Source organism: Ranitomeya variabilis, chromosome 1, assembly GCF_051348905.1.
Source record: "Ranitomeya variabilis isolate aRanVar5 chromosome 1, aRanVar5.hap1, whole genome shotgun sequence".
Taxonomy (NCBI): domain Eukaryota; kingdom Metazoa; phylum Chordata; class Amphibia; order Anura; family Dendrobatidae; genus Ranitomeya; species Ranitomeya variabilis.
This window is the reverse complement of record NC_135232.1, coordinates 1,160,362,740-1,160,385,319: the sequence shown is the minus strand read 5'-3', so window position 1 is coordinate 1,160,385,319 and position 22,580 is coordinate 1,160,362,740. Positions and strand designations below refer to the sequence as shown.

The following is a 22,580-nucleotide window of genomic DNA, read 5'->3' as shown; positions in this document are numbered from 1 at the left end:
TGTTGCCAAAACATGAATGGAACTCCAATCATGTGATCAGAAATACACAGAAGATGGGCAGTTCCCGGAGGGTCTCCTGCCCCGCCGCTCTCCCTCCAAGGCGCAAACACTATCAGCAGTTAATAAAAATCCTCCTGAGAGCTTCAGTACAAGAAACGAGGAAACCTTCACTTCAGGGAAAACAGTGCAAAATTCAAGAATAGCAGCATAGTGCCAGGGACCGGGCCTTCACAGCGCAGGGCCCCCCCCATGAGTCAGGTGACTCGCAGGTCCCCCCATGAGTCAGGCGACTCGTAGGGCCCCCCCATGAGTCAGGCGACTCGCAGGGCCCCCCCATGAGTCAGGCGACTCGCAGGGCCCCCCATGAGTCAGGCGACTCGCAGGGCCCCCCCATGAGTCAGGCGACTCGCAGGGCCCCCCCCATGAGTCAGGTGACTCGCAGGGCCCCCCCATGAGTCAGGTGACTCGCAGGGCCCCCCCCATGAGTCAGGTGACTCGCAGGGCCCCCCCCATGAGTCAGGCGACTCGCAGGTCCCCCCATGAGTCAGGCGACTCGCAGGTCCCCCCATGAGTCAGGTGACTCGCAGGGCCCCCCCATGAGTCAGGCGACTCGCAGGGCCCCCATGAGTCAGGCGACTCGCAGGTCCCCCCCATGAGTCAGGTGACTCGTAGGGCCCCCATGAATCAGGGGACTCGCAGGGCCTGAACAGTTAACCCCAGCAGTCATGAGACTCTGGAGAATGCAGCTGAATGGTCAGTAGTTCCCAGTAGGATGCATTGGGGGTCGGCGGTACGGGGGTCTCCAGCCTGCTACCGGCTTCAGCCTCTTTGTATGTTTCATTTTCCAGGCATGTGGTGGGATCAAGTCCCAGGATTGATAGTAGCCGAAATTCATGTTTTGCAGCAGCATCATGGGTAAAACTGAAGGAGGCGGAGGAGGACCTGGAAGAGAAGGACAAGACGTATGATGAGGCTCTGATATACAAGGACTACTCCACCCATCATCTGATCACCATATAAGGTCAGTTCATTATTAGTGATGAGTGAGTATACTTGTTGCTCGGGTGATCTCCGAGTATTTCTTAGTGCTCGGAGATTAAGTATTCATTGCTGTAGTTGAATGATTTACAGCTACTAGCCAGGCTGAGTACATGTGGGGGTTGCCTGGTTGCTAGGGAATCCCCACATGTAATCAAGCTGTCTAGTAGCCGTAAATCAATGCAGTTATAAATACTCAGAGATCACCTGAGCGTGCTCTGGAAAACCCGAGCAACGAGTACACTCGCTCATCACTATTCATTCTCTATCACTCCAGTCACCTCCAGAGCTGCGTTCACTTCTACTAGCTACTTAGAAAACTGTCAACTGCAATTGGAGGAGAAGTACTGGCAGAATAGTGACTGCAGCTCTGGAGGTGACTGGAGGCTAAGATGTGGTGTAATGGCAGAACAGTCGCCTCCAGAGCTGCGGTCACTAAAGGATAACACATGTAATGGCAGGATAGTGACTGCAGCTCTGGAGACAACTGGAGAAAAGGACCTTTCAGGGGATGTGGTGCTGCTGGTGGGAGTAGTAGGAGCAGAGATGCTGGTGTTTGTCGCTCTGACCTCCCATATAAATCCCCCCCATGATCACTGACTGTGGGGTCATTACCTGGTGGCGGGATGAAGTAGCCGGGGGTTATGTTGGGGCTCAGTAGAGGGCTATCGGTCACAAAGGGCGAAATGTCTGAAACAAAGAATATGTCATCAGTGTAAAGTATCAGTGCAGAGAACAAGAGTATACGTGGGGATCAGGGTGTGGGAACAGGAGACGACGACGCGGTGCGGGAAGAGGAGGAGACGACGACGACGCGGTGCGGGAAGAGGAGGAGACGACGACGACGCGGTGCGGGAAGAGGAGGAGACGACGACGACGCGGTGCGGGAAGAGGAGGAGACGACGACGACGCGGTGCGGGAAGAGGAGGAGACGACGACGACGCGGTGCGGGAAGAGGAGGAGACGACGACGACGCGGTGCGGGAAGAGGAGGAGACGACGACGACGCGGTGCGGGAAGAGGAGGAGACGACGACGACGCGGTGCGGGAAGAGGAGGAGACGACGACGACGCGGTGCGGGAAGAGGAGGAGACGACGACGACGCGGTGCGGGAAGAGGAGGAGACGACGACGACGCGGTGCGGGAAGAGGAGGAGACGACGACGACGCGGTGCGGGAAGAGGAGGAGACGACGACGACGCGGTGCGGGAAGAGGAGGAGACGACGACGCGGTGCGGGAAGAGGAGGAGACGACGACGACGCGGTGCGGGAAGAGGAGGAGACGACGACGACGCGGTGCGGGAAGAGGAGGAGACGACGACGACGCGGTGCGGGAAGAGGAGGAGACGACGACGACGCGGTGCGGGAAGAGGAGGAGACGACGACGACGCGGTGCGGGAAGAGGAGGAGACGACGACGACGCGGTGCGGGAGGAGGAGGAGACGACGACGACGCGGTGCGGGAAGAGGAGGAGGAGACGACGACGCGGTGCGGGAAGAGGAGGAGACGACGACGACGCGGTGCGGGAAGAGGAGGAGACGACGACGACGCGGTGCGGGAAGAGGAGGAGACGACGACGACGCGGTGCGGGAGGAGGAGGAGACGACGACGACGCGGTGCGGGAAGAGGAGGAGGAGACGACGACGCGGTGCGGGAAGAGGAGGAGACGACGACGCGGTGCGGGAAGAGGAGGAGACGACGACGCGGTGCGGGAAGAGGAGGAGACGACGACGCGGTGCGGGAAGAGGAGGAGACGACGACGCGGTGCGGGAAGAGGAGGAGACGACGACGCGGTGCGGGAAGAGGAGGAGACGACGACGCGGTGCGGGAAGAGGAGGAGACGACGACGCGGTGCGGGAAGAGGAGGAGACGACGACGCGGTGCGGGAAGAGGAGGAGACGACGACGCGGTGCGGGAAGAGGAGGAGACGACGACGCGGTGCGGGAAGAGGAGGAGACGACGACGCGGTGCGGGAAGAGGAGGAGACGACGACGCGGTGCGGGAAGAGGAGGAGACGACGACGCGGTGCGGGAAGAGGAGGAGACGACGACGCGGTGCGGGAAGAGGAGGAGACGACGACGCGGTGCGGGAAGAGGAGGAGACGACGACGCGGTGCGGGAAGAGGAGGAGACGACGACGCGGTGCGGGAAGAGGAGGAGACGACGACGCGGTGCGGGAAGAGGAGGAGACGACGACGCGGTGCGGGAAGAGGAGGAGACGACGACGCGGTGCGGGAAGAGGAGGAGACGACGACGCGGTGCGGGAAGAGGAGGAGACGACGACGACGCGGTGCGGGAAGGAGACGACGACGACGCGGGGCGGGAAGAGGAGACGACGACGCAGTGCGGAAAGAGGAGACGACGACGCGGTGCGGAAAGAGGAGAAGACGACGCGGTGCGGAAAGAGGAGGAGGAGACGACACGGTGCGGGTAGAGAAGGAGACGACGCGGTGCGGGAAGAGACGACGACGCAGTGCGGAAAGAGGAGATGACGACGCAGTGCGGAAAGAGGAGACATAGGACAGAGGGAAGAGAAGAGGACAATGGGGCAAGAGTTGCAACATGATGGAGGAATGACGAGTGAAGACTTGAGCTTGGTGCTCAGCATTGGGGCTGGAGAGCTTCTCATCGGTGATATGCTCAGTAATGTTACTTGTACCCCTACTCTGTGCCTGCCATGCGCCTCGTGCCTGTGTAAGGCCACAGAGAAGTATTAGGCAGCGATACTCACCAGACACGGCGCCGATTTCACTCCCATCGAAGGGTATGTATCCCGGCATGTAGGCAGCACCTGCACAGAGATACAAAAGCTGTTGTGTCGGCCCAATACTGCGCCTGTATCCTCCGCCCTGTGCACGGTGATCCCACAATTACCCCAGAGTGTGGGCAGCAATGATATCTTACCCTGGCTATACAGCTCTTGCTCCTGTCTTGGGGGCTGCTGTTTGAGGTAAGGTGCAGATGAACGAGGAGCCGTGAGGAGAACAACAGAGTCTGGAACGTTGAGAAAAGAGCAGATTATAACAAGGATGGGGCACCAACCTGCAATGTACAGACCTAAGGTCCACTTACTGAAGGACTTATTCTAAGGATAAGGCGGGGGGCATTATCTAGCCCAGGACTATACAGGCTGCAGATTGTGGGCTCCGCAGACCACAGCGAGCCGTGTGCAGAGAACAGATAACACGTGGTGTGGAGATAAGTGGTCTCACGCACCTTCCGGCATCTGGTCCTTGGGGGGCTCCACCCCCCAGGCCAATGCAATGTTGCTCAGCAGGATCTGGGTGTACTTCCGATGTGCCCAATAGTTCCAGTGGACGCCGTCACGGCATCGGAATTTCAGGTCAAAGCGGAAGTGGTAGTGCATGTCCAACACGTCCATCTTGTGGAAATCCGCTAGAGTGGCGCTGAAGAAGTTCCCCTCCACGATGCCCGTCTGCAGGTTGTGTGGGATCTTATGGAACTGGAGACAGAAAACACAAGCATGGATGAAGACGTGTCATGGAGAAGGTTGTACCATAAATAGGTCATCACTACACTGGGAGCTGGTGGGCAACGTACCCTGGTGGGGCCTGTATACGTCCATATGGTGGGGGCTTCTGCTGACAGTATATATCGGGCACTTTCATGCAGATGTGAAGACTAGACTGCATCACATGCATGATGCTAAGCGCATCGAGTGGTGCTAATACTATGGGCAGCGTGGGGGCTCAGGGGACAGCACAAACAGCCCTGCCGAGCTGGGGGCAAATCCCACCATCATCTGTTCTACCCGTGGGCTTCCTCCGGGTACTGTTACCTTCCCCAGTCCAAAGACAACTTGATAGGGAATGTAGATTGTGAGCCCCGATGGGGACAGCGATGAGGTCTTCATGATACACGTAGCCCCTGCCTCCAAGGTCAGACATTGGTGCACTTACCTCCGGGATCTCATTCTCCCTGTATCCGACCGGCATAGTCGTGCTCCATATGACGAGGCACTGGGGGCTCAGAACCTGTTTGAGGCGCAGGAACAGGTGGTCCAGGTTGGTCTTGTAGCCCTCCAGTTGTGGGTCATTGTACCTGCAGGAGATGAGGACAGTGAGGATCTGTCACCAATATGGCGGTGGTGGACACCATGGTAGTGGCGGTCACCTATTGACATCCCAGATGCAGGAGTTTACGATCAGCACATCCGGTTGGGGGCCGCTCTGGAAATCTGACAGTATGCTTTCCAGGTAAGCAGAGTAGACGCGGGTCAAGAAGTAGAAGCGGACAAGATGGTGGTCGCTCCGGTACTGCCGCACTTCTCGGTACGTGGTCCCATTGTGCAATTCATTCATTTGGCCGCCCTCTACCAGGGAGTCATTCTCAAAAGTGAATTCCCCCTGCGGAGAAGAACAACAGCTCAACCATGGACAGGAGGATCGGAGATCCAGTCACTGAAACAAGTGCAGAATAATCAGAAGAACTGGACGATAAAGGAAAATCCATCAGAAACGGTCTCCGCTACATTGTTAATCATCACCGGAAACATCGTAATAAATTAGAGATCAATAAGAGAAAGTCCAGGTACAAATGTATCCATGATGGATGGAGCGGTCTCCTCACACTGTCTGATCAGAGGATGGTCCAGAGACACAAGATCTTAACATGGCAGCTAACGATCCCGCACCGGGGTCCCATGGAAGAGTGGAGCGTAAATAGAAGGTGGTCGGCAGGAAGAAGAGGCCACGGACGGGACACCAGTTACATACAGCAAGGCGGCAAACCAGAGCAGAGAATCACGCCGGCTCCTATTAGAAGCAGCAAACTGGGAACTATGGGTTAACGTCACGTGAATGGTTAACCCCAGACGTGGAAGGTATAGTACAGTGTGAACGGAGGTTTATCACCCTGTAGCACACGTTCATATTGTTACTGGTAAGAATTAGTTCAAGTGGTAGAACCAGTGGTGGAAATCATTGGAAAGGGTTAATTCTGATAATGGATCGACCAACTCAATTCTTACTTCAGTTACACAGATAAGGAACCTGGTACAGATGAACACGAGCCCAAGTTACCAAGGACATGACTTAGAGCCCCAGGCCAGTCAGGAGCTGCAGCTCCAAATGGGGGATATATGGTCAGGGTCAGACAGCGAGAAGATGAAAGTGCAAGATTGTGGGCCTCTGCTGCAGGGAAGGCCCACCAAAGACAACGAGGCGCGTTTATCGGCTCTGCGCTGTATGTGGCCGGTGCTGATCTCTGGTGATACATCCTTAGATATCATGTATCTTTCTGTAGTTATCAGTTCAGTAACCTGTTATTGTATTTTGCTTTCTGTGTTGGAGTCCATTTATTGTTGCATCTCTCACGACATTCTAACGTGTGGGGGCCGCAGTGGAGGGGGTTGTGCAGCAGGGAGCATAGCAGCGGTCTTGGGGCCCCATTTACACTGCGCAATGCCCTGTTTCGTAGCCTGTTCACACAGTATGATCGCGCTTCAGACGTGCACTGAACCTTCTGTAATAGATCACGCAGTCAGAGTGAAAGAGGAACTGAGACGTCCAGATAACGATTACTGTGTACATGAGAAATGGCTGGGTGGCCTCAATAGGACTAGGACCCTCAATGTCACCAGTTTTCCCTGCTGCAGTCTTTCTTTCTCAGTCTCCCGCTCCCTCAGAGTCTCCCGCTCCCTGTCTTTCTTTCTCAGTCTCCCACTCCCTCACTCTCCCGCTCCCTCAGAGTCTCCCGCTCCCTCAGCGTCTCCCGCTCCCTGTCTTTCTTTCTCAGTCTCCCGCTCCCTCAGAGTCTCCCATTCCCTCAGAGTCTCCCGCTCCCTCAGAGTCTCCCGCTCCCTGTATTTCTTTCTCAGTCTCCCACTCCCTCACTCTCCCTCTCCCTCAGACTCTCCCGCTCCCTGTCTTTCTTTCTCAGTCTCCCGCTCCCTCAGAGTCTCCCGCTCCCTCAGAGTCTCCCGCTCCCTCAGAGTCTCCCGCTCCCTCAGAGTCTCCCGCTCCCTCAGAGTCTCCCGCTCCCTGTATTTCTTTCTCAGTCTCCCTCTCCCTCAGACTCTCAGCTTGTGAGAGACAAGCTGCTATAATGTCTCCATACACAGCGCACACAGATGAGATTCTGCTCTCCTGTCTATGTAAAGAATAATTGGTGTGCACTAGGATCAATATTAGGCGAGGTGCTGGTGTAGTGGACTGGATAAGCCCATAAACATCAGTATGAACAATATACACCGCACACTCTGGGAGTATATAATGCAAATATAATGGAATTTATTTCTGTTACATTAGACATAAGACTCAATAATGTAGAACGTGACCAGAAGTTTAAGCTGACGTTTCGACTCTTCCCGAGTCTTTATCAAAATAGGTCGCTAGAAAAAATAAAACATATGTAAGCAAACAATGCCAATGGTACAGATATCGTATATACAAAACAAAGAAAATAAACATAAAAATCAACCAAGTGAAGGTCAGGCCCTAAAAAAATTGAATAAAGGCATAGTGGGTCCATAGCAAACAATAGGCACCAACCAATCAAACAATACATTAGGGCCCAGGGTGAAGTGGAGGAACGTCACGTCCATAGCAGGCAATAAGTACTAATCGCTAAATGAAAAGCTATGTAAAGGAGGGAAAATTGGGGGACGTGACAAAGTGGAAAAACCCAAAGACCAGGGTACAAGGTAAGTTAAATGAGTGGTAGTCACGCTGCATAAGCATAAATGGACAAGGTGGTAGCATACAGCCACAAAGTGAGTTTTACCTTAGCCAGTGAAAATAGAGGCAGACGTGGAAGAACCCCTTGCAGGGTTAGAGGATACTGTAGAGAATAGACAGGGTTAATGGGGATACACAGAACGATAAAAAAGAGGCACCCAGGTGCTGTGTGCACAGTACCTGAAGAGTAGTATTAGAGGGGTAGGGTTATGAGTAGCCGTCCCGACGAGCGTTGGGTCTAGAATTAATGTAAATGGTTAATCATAGGTGGCAGTGTGGGTGAAGGTGGATCCACGCTCGGTGAGCAGCATATTACCTGGAGGAGGTGTGTAATATAGCGGTGCTCCCGCGCCTAGCGGAGTAGGACCTGTGGCTGCTGGTGTGAGCGCTCTGGTTTATGAGCACCGGGATCCGCGGTACCGGCCTCCTAATATCAAGGATCAAGTTGTCAGGGCCGATATTGGCAGTGCCCGTCTAGCACACACTCAGACTGCTCAGTACACGCCGCCAGGGCACCTTTCCATGCTTATCCGATCAGGTAACGTCACACACCCCAGGACTGGAGTATCTATCCTCTAACCCTGCAAGGGGTTCTTCCACGTCTGCCTCTATTTTCACTGGCTAAGGTAAAACTCACTTTGTGGCTGTATGCTACCACCTTGTCTATTTATGCTTATGCAGCGTGACTACCACTCATTTAACTTACCTTATACCCTGGTCTTTGGGTTTTTCCACTTTGTCACGTCCCCCAATTTTCCCTCCTTTACATAGCTTTTCATTTAGCGATTAGTACTTATTGCCTGCTATGGACGTGACGTTCCTCCACTTCACCCTGGGCCCTAATGTATTGTTTGATTGGTTGGTGCCTATTGTTTGCTATGGACCCACTATGCCTTTATTCAATTTTTTTAGGGCCTGACCTTCACTTGGTTGATTTTTATGTTTATTTTATTGTATTTGTTTTGTATATACGATATCTGTACCATTGGCATTGTTTGCTTACATATGTTTTATTTTTTCTAGCGACCTATTTTGATAAAGACTCGGGAAGAGTCGAAACATCAGCTTAAACTTCTGGTCACGTTCTACATTATTGAGTCTTATGTCTAATGTAACAGAAATAAATTCCATTACATTTGCATTATATACTCCCAGAGTGTGCGGTGTATATTGTTCATACTCCTGTCTATGTGACAGACATTCAGAAGAAGCAGCATAGAGGACATTATACAGCAGAACTGAGCTGAGCAGATGCGAATCCAGCTCGGAGGTGAAATAAACAACTTGATACAAAGCTCAGCTCCATCTACTTGTCGTTTGCGTTGTAGTTTTGAATTAAACCAGTTTACAATATGATGTATCAGAGAAAGGAAAAAAAATCCCAGTGTGGTAAAATTGGGAAAAAGAAAATGATAGTGTTCTATTATGTTTTAGTGCTCAAAAAAAAATAATGTCTAAACCCAAATTCTTGTTACGTTGGTTATGTTTTGGTCATTGGACGGTGTGCGGTCAGGCATTTCCCACAGGGAGCTTCCATTTTTATTCACAGCCTTTTGGCCTCATTTTATTACATTTTTTGTGGAAAGCGCAGAGACTGAGAAGAAAGCGAATCTTGTGCGTTAAAATTTTAGTTTTTTTTGTCGTTTAATGTATGGTGAATATAGTTTTAGATCTGGACCGGACTTTTACGGGTGCGGCAATAATATTAAATGGGCAGATAGGGCGATTTACGTTTCCATGTTTATATGTTGTTTGGGTGTTTTATGTATTTGTGTTGTAACAGAATCTATAATCTGAGCACAAGGTCAGGATTGGAGGATGATCGTTTGTGGGGAGCTTTCTTCCACCGTTCCTCCTGTAAGGTTGGCGTTTTCCCAGCTGGAGAATGTAACTAATCTGCTGTTTGTAGCAGTGGAGAAAGACCTTGAACTCTGGGAAATCGCTGCAGATGGCGGAACGTTATGTAACACATTGGAACAGAAAGACCCTGATGTGTCCGATTACACAGAACGCCACAAGTCTCCGCAATCTGTGGGATTTAGATTTTGTCTGGAGCTCCAAGGAATATTTTGTGTGCGAACAGAACAGAGACAGAGTCCTAACACTGCGATGATGGGTCATCCCGGCTGGGGGTCCGGTCTGTAACGCTACAGTCACACAGAATTTACCATCCCGGAGAAACAGACAGAGGTTTTCTCACCGTTGTTCTCATTGGAGCCGGTAGAAACGCTCTAAACTTTGACTTTTAACAATGTATCAGCTGCAAACAGATGGAACTGGATTATTTTATATCTGAAAAAGAGGGGATGAGGCAGACGCCCAGTTATGACCAAACTGTATCAGACGTATCATGTTAGGTGTGAATAGAAGGTAATTTCATGGTTAAGCCCGAGTGTGGAGGGTTTATATAGAAGGATGGCGGTATACCGAGGTTTGTCACATTGTAGCACTCGCTTATATTGTTACTGGTAAGAGCTAATTGCTGGGATAGAAGAGGAGAGATGGAAAGGGCTCACAGTGATAGTGGAGCTGACACAACAATGCTGACCACAGATACTCAGATAAGTAACCGGGTACAGACAGGACACAGGAGCACCTTACTGAGGACATCACAGATAAGGAACCGGGTAAAGACAGGACACAGGAGCACCTTACTAAGGACATCACAGATAAGGAACCAGGTACAGACAGGACTCAAGAGCACCTTACTGAGGACATCACAGATAAGGATCCAGGTACAGACAGGACACAAGAGCACCTTACTGAGGACATCACAGATAAGGAACCAGGTACAGACAGGACACAAGAGCACCTTACTGAGGACATCACAGATAAGGAACCAGGTACAGACAGGACACAAGAGCACCTTACTGAGGACATCACAGATAAGGAACCGGGTAAAGACAGGACACAGGAGCACCTTACTAAGGACATCACAGATAAGGAACCAGGTACAGACAGGACACAAGAGCACCTTACTGAGGACATCACAGATAAGGAACCAGGTACAGACAGGACACAGGAGCACCTTACTGAGGACATCACAGATAAGGAACCGGGTACAGACAGGACACAGGAGCACCTTACTGAGGACATCACAGATAAGGCACCGGGTAAAGACAGGACACAGGAGCACCTTACTAAGGACATCACAGATAAGGAACCAGGTACAGACAGGACACAAGAGCACCTTACTGAGGACATCACAGATAAGGAACCGGGTACAGACAGGACACAAGAGCACCTTACTGAGGACATCACAGATAAGGAACCGGGTAAAGACAGGACACAGGAGCACCTTACTAAGGACATCACAGATAAGGAACCAGGTACAGACAGGACACAAGAGCACCTTACTGAGGACATCACAGATAAGGAACCAGGTACAGACAGGACACAAGAGCACCTTACTGAGGACATCACAGATAAGGAACCAGGTACAGACAGGACACAGGAGCACCTTACTAAGGACATCACAGATAAGGAACCGGGTAAAGACAGGACACAAGAGCACCTTACTGAGGACATCACAGATAAGGAACCAGGTACAGACAGGACACAAGAGCACCTTACTGAGGACATCACAGATAAGGAACCAGGTACAGACAGGACACAGGAGCACCTTACTGAGGACATCACAGATAAGGAACCGGGTACAGACAGGACACAGGAGCACCTTACTGAGGACATCACAGATAAGGAACCGGGTACAGACAGGACACAGGAGCACCTTACTGAGGACATCACAGATAAGGAACCAGGTACAGACAGGACACAGGAGCACCTTACTGAGGACATCACAGATAAGGAACCAGGTACAGACAGGACACAGGAGCACCTTACTGAGGACATCACAGATAAGGAACCAAGTACAGACAGGACACAGGAGCACCTTACTAAGGACATCACAGATAAGGAACCAGGTACAGACAGGACACAGGAGCACCTTACTAAGGACATCACAGATAAGGAACCGGGTACAGACAGGACACAGGAGCACCTTACTAAGGACATCACAGATAAGGAACCAGGTACAGACAGGACACAAGAGCACCTTACTGAGGACATCACAGATAAGGAACCAGGTACAGACAGGACACAAGAGCACCTTACTGAGGACATCACAGATAAGGAACCAGGTACAGACAGGACACAGGAGCACCTTACTGAGGACATCACAGATAAGGAACCGGGTACACACAGGACACAGGAGCACCTTACTAAGGACATGACACATAAGGAACCAGGTACAGACAGGACACATGAGCACCTTACTAAGGACATCACAGAAAAGGAACCAGGTACAGACAGGACACAGGAGCACCTTACTGAGGACATCACAGATAAGGAACCAGGTACAGACAGGACACAAGAGCACCTTACTAAGTACATGACACATAAGGAACCAGGTACAGACAGGACACAGGAGCACCTTACTAAGGACATCACAGAAAAGGAACCAGGTACAGACAGGACACAGGAGCACCTTACTAAGGACATCACAGATAAGGAACCAGGTACACACAGGACACAGGAGCACCTCACTAAGGACATCACAGATAAGGAACCAGGTACAGACAGGACACAGGAGCACCTTACTAAGGACATCACAGATAAGGAACCAGGTACAGACAGGACACAGGAGCACCTTACTGAGGACATCACAGATAAGGAACCAGGTACAGACAGGACACAAGAGCACCTTACTAAGTACATGACACATAAGGAACCAGGTACAGACAGGACACAGGAGCACCTTACTAAGGACATCACAGAAAAGGAACCAGGTACAGAAAGGACACAAGAGCACCTTACTGAGGACATCACAGATAAGGAACCAGGTACAGACAGGACACAGGAGCACCTTACTAAGGACATCACAGATAAGGAACCAGGTACAGACAGGACACAGGAGCACCTTACTAAGGACATCACAGATAAGGAACCAGGTACACACAGGACACAGGAGCACCTTACTGAGGACATCACAGATAAGGAACCGGGTAAAGACAGGACACAAGAGCACCTTACTGAGGACATCACAGATAAGGAACCAGGTACAGACAGGACACAAGAGCACCTTACTGAGGACATCACAGATAAGGAACCAGGTACAGACAGGACACAGGAGCACCTTACTGAGGACATCACAGATAAGGAACCGGGTACAGACAGGACACAGGAGCACCTTACTGAGGACATCACAGATAAGGAACCGGGTACAGACAGGACACAGGAGCACCTTACTGAGGACATCACAGATAAGGAACCAGGTACAGACAGGACACAGGAGCACCTTACTGAGGACATCACAGATAAGGAACCAGGTACAGACAGGACACAGGAGCACCTTACTGAGGACATCACAGATAAGGAACCAGGTACAGACAGGACACAGGAGCACCTTACTAAGGACATCACAGATAAGGAACCAGGTACAGACAGGACACAGGAGCACCTTACTAAGGACATCACAGATAAGGAACCGGGTACAGACAGGACACAGGAGCACCTTACTAAGGACATCACAGATAAGGAACCAGGTACAGACAGGACACAAGAGCACCTTACTGAGGACATCACAGATAAGGAACCGGGTACAGACAGGACACAGGAGCACCTTACTGAGGACATCACAGATAAGGAACCAGGTACAGACAGGACACAGGAGCACCTTACTGAGGACATCACAGATAAGGAACCAGGTACAGACAGGACACAGGAGCACCTTACTAAGGACATCACAGATAAGGAACCAGGTACAGACAGGACACAGGAGCACCTTACTAAGGACATCACAGATAAGGAACCGGGTACAGACAGGACACAGGAGCACCTTACTAAGGACATCACAGATAAGGAACCAGGTACAGACAGGACACAAGAGCACCTTACTGAGGACATCACAGATAAGGAACCAGGTACAGACAGGACACAGGAGCACCTTACTGAGGACATCACAGATAAGGAACCGGGTACACACAGGACACAGGAGCACCTTACTAAGGACATGACACATAAGGAACCAGGTACAGACAGGACACATGAGCACCTTACTAAGGACATCACAGAAAAGGAACCAGGTACAGACAGGACACAGGAGCACCTTACTAAGGACATCACAGATAAGGAACCAGGTACACACAGGACACAGGAGCACCTCACTAAGGACATCACAGATAAGGAACCAGGTACAGACAGGACACAGGAGCACCTTACTAAGGACATCACAGATAAGGAACCAGGTACAGACAGGACACAGGAGCACCTTACTGAGGACATCACAGATAAGGAACCAGGTACAGACAGGACACAAGAGCACCTTACTAAGTACATGACACATAAGGAACCAGGTACAGACAGGACACAGGAGCACCTTACTAAGGACATCACAGAAAAGGAACCAGGTACAGACAGGACACAGGAGCACCTTACTAAGGACATCACAGATAAGGAACCAGGTACACACAGGACACAGGAGCACCTCACTAAGGACATCACAGATAAGGAACCAGGTACAGACAGGACACAGGAGCACCTTACTAAGGACATCACAGATAAGGAACCAGGTACAGACAGGACACAAGAGCACCTTACTAAGTACATGACACATAAGGAACCAGGTACAGACAGGACACAGGAGCACCTTACTAAGGACATCACAGAAAAGGAACCAGGTACAGACAGGACACAGGAGCACCTTACTAAGGACATCACAGATAAGGAACCAGGTACACACAGGACACAGGAGCACCTTACTAAGGACATCACAGATAAGGAACCAGGTACAGACAGGACACAGGAGCACCTTACTGAGGACATCACAGATAAGGAACCAGGTACAGACAGGACACAGGAGCACCTTACTGAGGACATCACAGATAAGGAACCAGGTACAGACAGGACACTAGAGCACCTTACTAAGGACATCACAGATAAGGAACCGGGTACAGACGGGACATAGGAGCACCTTACTAAGGACATCACTTGGAGGTCAGTCTGGAGCTTGTGCCCTCACAGATGCATTCAACTCTGGAGTATCAAACACTACTGATCACATTATGGGATGTCAGGATACATAGAGACACATGGGGCACACACTGATCATATTATGGGATGTCAGGACACATACAGACACGCGGGCTCATACACGGATCATTATGGTCTGGAACGCATATGATTTCAGTTTTTCCTTTGACATTGGGCTGATTTGTGTTGTCCTGAATATTCTCACTGAGAACCGAGATCTGATCAGGTTTTCGTGTTCTCATCCATTTTGGGTCGGGTCCATGGTGTCGGCTCTTGGTTTCTTTGTATCTGGATCTTCCAGACGTTCCTGTATCGATCTCATGTTTATTTTTAAAGTGTTTCCGGTAATGATTTACAATGTAGCAGAGAACGTATCCACTTTCTTCTATTTCTCATCTCACCGTTCCTATTTTCTCATTATCTGTCACTTACTTATTATCTTAGTACAAAAGTAATCACAATGTAGAGATCTCAGGGTGCTTATTAATGGCTGAAAGGATAACAGATGGCAGCTCTGGAGACTCCTGCAACCTCATCAGGCGTTCAAGACAAAATCTGAGGAGCCTCATAGTAAAGAGCGGTAATGTGACAAGTGGTGGGAAGGGAGCGACAGATGAGGCCAGAAATATCGCTGCAGATCATAGATTAAGAGTGTGAAAGGCCTCCTGCCCACTAATCAAGGACTGGTCCAGGTTGAGATGCCCCTGTGAGGTCGGGGCCGTGGGGTCAGGTCCAGGAGCTGTGACGCCCCCTCCAGTCTTCATCTGTCTCCCCCTCCCATCGCTTCTCTCATTACTGCAGAGACTCCTCAGATTTTGTGATGACGAGGCCCCGGCCCCTGAGGACTCTCCATCCAACATGATTATTTCCCATTTTCATATCGATGCAAATATTTTTCCTGTATCTTATGGCAGAGATTCGCAGAGCAGAAACTTTTCTGCTTTCTCTTCCCTGCGATTTGCTGATTATAGCACAAGAATAAATAAGTGCATCCCTGAAAGGTGAGAAAGCGGAAATCCTCCGGCCCCAAACACAGAGAGGCTCACCGGTCTTCTTTTCAGCTGCTCTTCAGATAGAAACTCGTCCTTCTGCAGAAACTTCACCAGATCTTTATACACCGATCTCTGGACTGAAAGACAAAAAGTCGCAGTGAGCGGTAGAAGTCATCACCACGAGCAGCCGGCTCTGACCTGACTACTGGGGAGAACTGCTCAGACAGGAGCCCGGAGCCATCATCAATACGAGCAGCCGGCTCTGACCTGGCTACTGGGGAGAACTGCTCAGACAGGAGCCCGGAGCCATCATCAATACGAGCAGCCGGCTCTGACCTGATTACTGGGGAGAACTGCTCAGACAGGAGCCCGGAGCCATCATCAATACGAGCAGCCGGCTCTGACCTGACTACTGGGGAGAACTGCTCAGACAGGAGCCCGGAGCCATCATCAATACGAGCAGCCGGCTCTGACCTGGCTACTGGGGAGAACTGCTCAGACAGGAGCCTAAGAGCATCCAGGTCTGACCTGACCACTGGGGTGAACTGCTCAGACACGTGCCCAGAGCCATCATCATCATCATCATGAGCAGCCGGCTCTGACCTGATTACTGGGAAGAACTGCTCAGACACGAGCCAGGAGCCATCATCAGCACGAGCAGCCGGCTCTGACCTGACTACTGTGGAGAACTGCTCAGACACGAGCCGGGAGCCATCATAACCACAAGCAGCCGACTCTGACCTGACTACTGGGGAGAACTGCTCAGACACGAACCGGGAGCCATCATCAGCATGAGCAGCCGGCTCTGACTTGACTACTGGGGGAGAAGAGAACTGCTCAGACACGAGCCCGGAGCCATCATAACCACAAGCAGCAGGCTCTGACCTGACTACTGGGAAGAACTGCTCAGACACGAGCCAGGAGCAATCATCAATACGAGCAACCGGCTCTGACCTGACTACTGGGGGAGAACTGCTCAGACACGAGATCAGAGCCATCATCACCGCGAGGAGAAGGCTCAGACTTGAGAAATGGTCAGACACGACCCCGAAGCCATCATCACCACGAGCAGCCGGCTCCGACCTGACTACTGGGGAGAACTGCTCTGCAGATGAGGGGGATACAGATATATACACACAGTACATGTAGGATTTTGTCACTTACTGGAGTCTCCGAGGACAACGACGAACTTGTTGTGCAGTAACTGGCGGACATGAACAGAGCGGAAGACCCCCATAACTGCCCTCCGACATCCAGACCCTGCAAGAGAAGAGACCAGGCAGTCACCGACAGCAGCACATGGTACATCTCCCCACAGAGCCCGGTATGGGAAGTATTACACGGTACATCTCCCCACAGAGCCCGGTATGGTGAGTATTACACGGTACATCTCCCCACAGAGCCCGGTATGGTGAGTATTACACGGTACATCTCCCCACAGAGCCCGGTATGGGAAGTATTACACGGTACATCTCCCCACAGAGCCCGGTATGGTGAGTATTACACGGTACATCTCCTCACAGAGCCCGGTATGAGGAGTATTACACGGTACGTCTCCCCACAGAGCCCGGTATGGGAAGTATTACACGGTACATCTCCCCACAGAGCCCGGTATGGTGAGTATTACACGGTACATCTCCTCACAGAGCCCGGTATGGTGAGTATTACACGGTACATCTCCTCACAGAGCCCGGTATGGGGAGTATTACACGGTACATCTCCCCACAGAGCCCGGTATGGTGAGTATTACACGGTACATCTCCCCACAGAGCCCGGTATGAGGAGTATTACACGGTACATCTCCCCACAGAGCCCGGTATGAGGAGTATTACACGGTACATCTCCCCACAGAGCCCGGTATGGTGAGTATTACACGGTACATCTCCTCACAGAGCCCGGTATGGTGAGTATTACACGGTACATCTCCCCACAGAGCCCGGTATGGTGAGTATTACACGGTACATCTCCCCACAGAGCCCGGTATGGTGAGTATTACACGGTACATCTCCTCACAGAGCCCGGTATGGTGAGTATTACACGGTACATCTCCTCACAGAGCCCGGTATGGTGAGTATTACACGGTACATCTCCCCACAGAGCCCGGTATGAGGAGTATTACACGGTACATCTCCCCACAGAGCCCGGTATGGTGAGTATTACACGGTACATCTCCTCACAGAGCCCGGTATGGTGAGTATTACACGGTACATCTCCCCACAGAGCCCGGTATGGTGAGTATTACACGGTACATCTCCCCACAGAGCCCGGTATGGTGAGTATTACACGGTACATCTCCTCACAGAGCCCGGTATGGTGAGTATTACACGGTACATCTCCTCACAGAGCCCGGTATGGTGAGTATTACACGGTACATCTCCTCACAGAGCCCGGTATGGTGAGTATTACACGGTACGTCTCCCCACAGAGCCCGGTATGGTCAGTATTACACGGTACATCTCCCCACAGAGCCCGGTATGAGGAGTATTACACGGTACATCTCCTCACAGAGCCCGGTATGAGTATTACACGGTACGTCTCCCCACAGAGCCCGGTATGAGGAGTATTACACGGTACATCTCCCCACAGAGCCCGGTATGGTGAGTATTACACGGTACATCTCCCCACAGAGCCCGGTATGGTGAGTATTACACGGTACGTCTCCTCACAGAGCCCGGTATGGTGAGTATTACACGGTACATCTCCCCACAGAGCCCGGTATGAGGAGTATTACACGGTACATCTCCCCACAGAGCCCGGTATGAGGAGTATTACACGGTACATCTCCTCACAGAGCCCGGTATGAGGAGTATTACACGGTACATCTCCCCACAGAGCCCGGTATGGTGAGTATTACACGGTACATCTCCTCACAGAGCCCGGTATGAGGAGTATTACACGGTACATCTCCTCACAGAGCCCGGTATGGTGAGTATTACACGGTACATCTCCCCACAGAGCCCGGTATGAGGAGTATTACACGGTACATCTCCTCACAGAGCCCGGTATGAGGAGTATTACACGGTACATCTCCCCACAGAGCCCGGTATGGTGAGTATTACACGGTACATCTCCCCACAGAGCCCGGTATGCTGAGTATTACACGGTACATCTCCCCACAGAGCCCGGTATGAGGAGTATTACACGGTACATCTCCCCACAGAGCCCGGTATGGTGAGTATTACACGGTACATCTCCCCACAGAGCCCGGTATGAGGAGTATTACACGGTACATCTCCCCACAGAGCCCGGTATGGTGAGTATTACACGGTACATCTCCCCACAGAGCCCGGTATGAGGAGTATTACACGGTACGTCTCCCCACAGAGCCCGGTATGGTGAGTATTACACGGTACATCTCCCCACAGAGCCCGGTATGGTGAGTATTACACGGTACATCTCCCCACAGAGCCCGGTATGCTGAGTATTACACGGTACATCTCCCCACAGAGCCCGGTATGGTGAGTATTACACGGTACATCTCCCCACAGAGCCCGGTATGGTGAGTATTACACGGTACATCTCCTCACAGAGCCCGGTATGGTGAGTATTACACGGTACATCTCCCCACAGAGCCCGGTATGAGGAGTATTACACGGTACATCTCCCCACAGAGCCCGGTATGGTGAGTATTACACGGTACATCTCCTCACAGAGCCCGGTATGGTGAGTATTACACGGTACATCTCCTCACAGAGCCCGGTATGGTGAGTATTACACGGTACATCTCCCCACAGAGCCCGGTATGAGGAGTATTACACGGTACATCTCCCCACAGAGCCCGGTATGAGGAGTATTACACGGTACATCTCCCCACAGAGCCCGGTATGGTGAGTATTACACCGTACATCTCCCCACAGAGCCCGGTATGGTATTACACAGTACATCTTCCCACAGAGCCCGGTATGAGGAGTATTACACGATACATCTCCCCACAGAGCCCGGTATGAGGAGTATTACACGGTACGTCTCCCCACAGAGCCCGGTATGGTGAGTATTACACGGTACATCTCCCCACAGAGCCCGGTATGAGGAGTATTACACGGTACAACTCCCCACAGAGCCCAGTATGGTGAGTATTACACGGTACATCTCCTCACAGAGCCCGGTATGAGGAGTATTACACGGTACATCTCCTCACAGAGCCCGGTATGAGGAGTATTACACGGTACATCTCCCCACAGAGCCCGGTATGGTGAGTATTACACGGTACATCTCCTCACAGAGCCCGGTATGGTGAGTATTACACGGTACATCTCCCCACAGAGCCCGGTATGAGGAGTATTACACGGTACATCTCCCCACAGAGCCCGGTATGAGGAGTATTACACGGTACATCTCCTCACAGAGCCCGGTATGGTGAGTATTACACGGTACATCTCCTCACAGAGCCCGGTATGAGGAGTATTACACGGTACATCTCCTCACAGAGCCCGGTATGGTGAGTATTACACGGTACATCTCCCCACAGAGCCCGGTATGAGGAGTATTACACGGTACATCTCCTCACAAAGCCCGGTATGAGGAGTATTACACGGTACATCTCCTCACAGAGCCCGGTATGAGGAGTATTACACGGTACATCTCCTCACAGAGCCCGGTATGGTGAGTATTACACGGTACATCTCCCCACAGAGCCCGGTATGAGGAGTATTACACGGTACATCTCCCCACAGAGCCCGGTATGGTGAGTATTACACGGTACATCTCCTCACAGAGCCCGGTATGAGGAGTATTACACGGTACATCTCCCCACAGAGCCCGGTATGAGGAGTATTACACGGTACATCTCCTCACAGAGCCCGGTATGAGGAGTATTACACGGTACATCTCCTCACAGAGCCCGGTATGGTGAGTATTACACGGTACATCTCCTCACAGAGCCCGGTATGGTGAGTATTACACGGTACGTCTCCCCACAGAGCCCGGTATGAGGAGTATTACACGATACATCTCCCCACAGAGCCCGGTATGCTGAGTATTACACGGTACATCTCCCCACAGAGCCCGGTATGCTGAGTATTACACGGTACATCTCCCCACAGAGCCCGGTATGCTGAGTATTACACGGTACATCTCCCCACAGAGCCCGGTATGGTGAGTATTACACGGTACATCTCCCCACAGAGCCCGGTATGGTGAGTATTACACGGTACATCTCCTCACAGAGCCCGGTATGGTGAGTATTACACGGTACATCTCCCCACAGAGCCCGGTATGAGGAGTATTACACGGTACATCTCCCCACAGAGCCCGGTATGAGGAGTATTACACGGTACATCTCCCCACAGAGCCCGGTATGGTGAGTATTACACGGTACATCTCCTCACAGAGCCCGGTATGGTGAGTATTACACGGTACATCTCCCCACAGAGCCCGGTATGGTGAGTATTACACGGTACATCTCCCCACAGAGCCCGGTATGAGGAGTATTACACGGTACGTCTCCCCACAGAGCCCGGTATGAGGAGTATTACACGGTACATCTCCCCACAGAGCCCGGTATGAGGAGTATTACACGGTACATCTCCCCACAGAGCCCGGTATGAGGAGTATTACACGGTACATCTCCCCACAGAGCCCGGTATGGTGAGTATTACACGGTACATCTCCCCACAGAGCCCGGTATGAGGAGTATTACACGGTACATCTCCCCACAGAGCCCGGTATGAGGAGTATTACACGGTACATCTCCCCACAGAGCCCGGTATGAGGAGTATTACACGGTACATCTCTCCACAGAGCCCGGTATGAGGAGTATTACACGGTACATCTCCCCACAGAGCCCGGTATGGTGAGTATTACACGGTACCTCTCCCCACAGAGCCCGGTATGAGGAGTATTACACGGTACATCTCCCCACAGAGCCCGGTATGAGGAGTATTACACGGTACATCTCCCCACAGAGCCCGGTATGGTGAGTATTACACGGTACATCTCCCCACAGAGCCCGGTATGGTGAGTATTACACGGTACGTCTCCCCACAGAGCCCGGTATGGTGAGTATTACACGGTACATCTCCCCACAGAGCCCGGTATGGTGAGTATTACACGGTACATCTCCCCACAGAGCCCGGTATGAGGAGTATTACACGGTACATCTCCTCACAGAGCCCGGTATGGTGAGTATTACACGGTACATCTCCTCACAGAGCCCGGTATGGTGAGTATTACACGGTACATCTCCCCACAGAGCCCGGTATGGTGAGTATTACACGGTACATCTCCCCACAGAGCCCGGTATGAGGAGTATTACACGGTACATCTCTCCACAGAGCCCGGTATGAGGAGTATTACACGGTACATCTCCTCACAGAGCCCGGTATGAGGAGTATTACACGGTACATCTCCCCACAGAGCCCGGTATGGTGAGTATTACACGGTACATCTCCCCACAGAGCCCGGTATGGTGAGTATTACACGGTACATCTCCCCACAGAGCCCGGTATGGTGAGTATTACACGGTACATCTCCCCACAGAGCCCGGTATGAGGAGTATTACACGGTACATCTCCTCACAGAGCCCGGTATGGTATTACACAGTACATCTTCCCACAGAGCCCGGTATGAGGAGTATTACACGGTACATCTCCTCACAGACTTTATACCGGGGTGATGCGCTGTGGGATCAGTCAGATGTCGGACATCTGCGCCCCTCAGGATATTCCGGACCACCATATTCGGATCCCCCACCTGTGCCCACCAAGCTCCCACAATGCACTGCACCTATGATTCTTACCTGCAGCTCTCGCAGGGAGCGGAGCACTGACAGCCCCAATACTCCGGTATTCCCGAGTGCGATATGCTGCGCAGCTCTCCACGCCCCCCA

At 51.7% G+C, this 22,580-nt stretch overlaps 1 protein-coding gene across 1 annotated transcript; it reads right to left on the bottom strand.

The window, feature by feature from the left end:
* Nucleotides 1-484: 484 nt before the first annotated feature.
* LOC143793442 (PC-esterase domain-containing protein 1A-like) lies at nt 485-22,580 on the bottom strand. Its single transcript, XM_077280402.1, has 10 exons — nt 22,491-22,580; nt 16,919-17,014; nt 15,809-15,891; nt 5,170-5,402; nt 4,956-5,097; nt 4,252-4,498; nt 3,940-4,029; nt 3,767-3,826; nt 1,654-1,728; nt 485-942 (listed from the first exon to the last, which is right to left on the bottom strand). Exons 2-10 carry the CDS (start codon nt 16,989-16,991, stop codon nt 755-757), a joined length of 1,191 nt encoding a protein of 396 aa, XP_077136517.1. The 5' UTR covers nt 16,992-17,014; nt 22,491-22,580; the 3' UTR covers nt 485-754.

What these genes read in the sequence shown, in the direction of transcription:
- LOC143793442 (XM_077280402.1), bottom strand. Translation starts at nt 16,991, where the DNA reads ATGGGGGTCTTCCGCTCTGTTCATGTCCGCCAGTTACTGCACAACAAG. An exon ending in CGTTGTCCTCGGAGACTCCA is followed by an intron (nt 15,892 to 16,918) that starts GTAAGTGACAAA and finishes TTTGTCTTTCAG; the next exon opens with TCCAGAGATCGGTGTATAAA. An exon ending in GGGAGAATGAGATCCCGGAG is followed by an intron (nt 4,499 to 4,955) that starts GTAAGTGCACCA and finishes TTCTGTCTCCAG; the next exon opens with TTCCATAAGATCCCACACAA.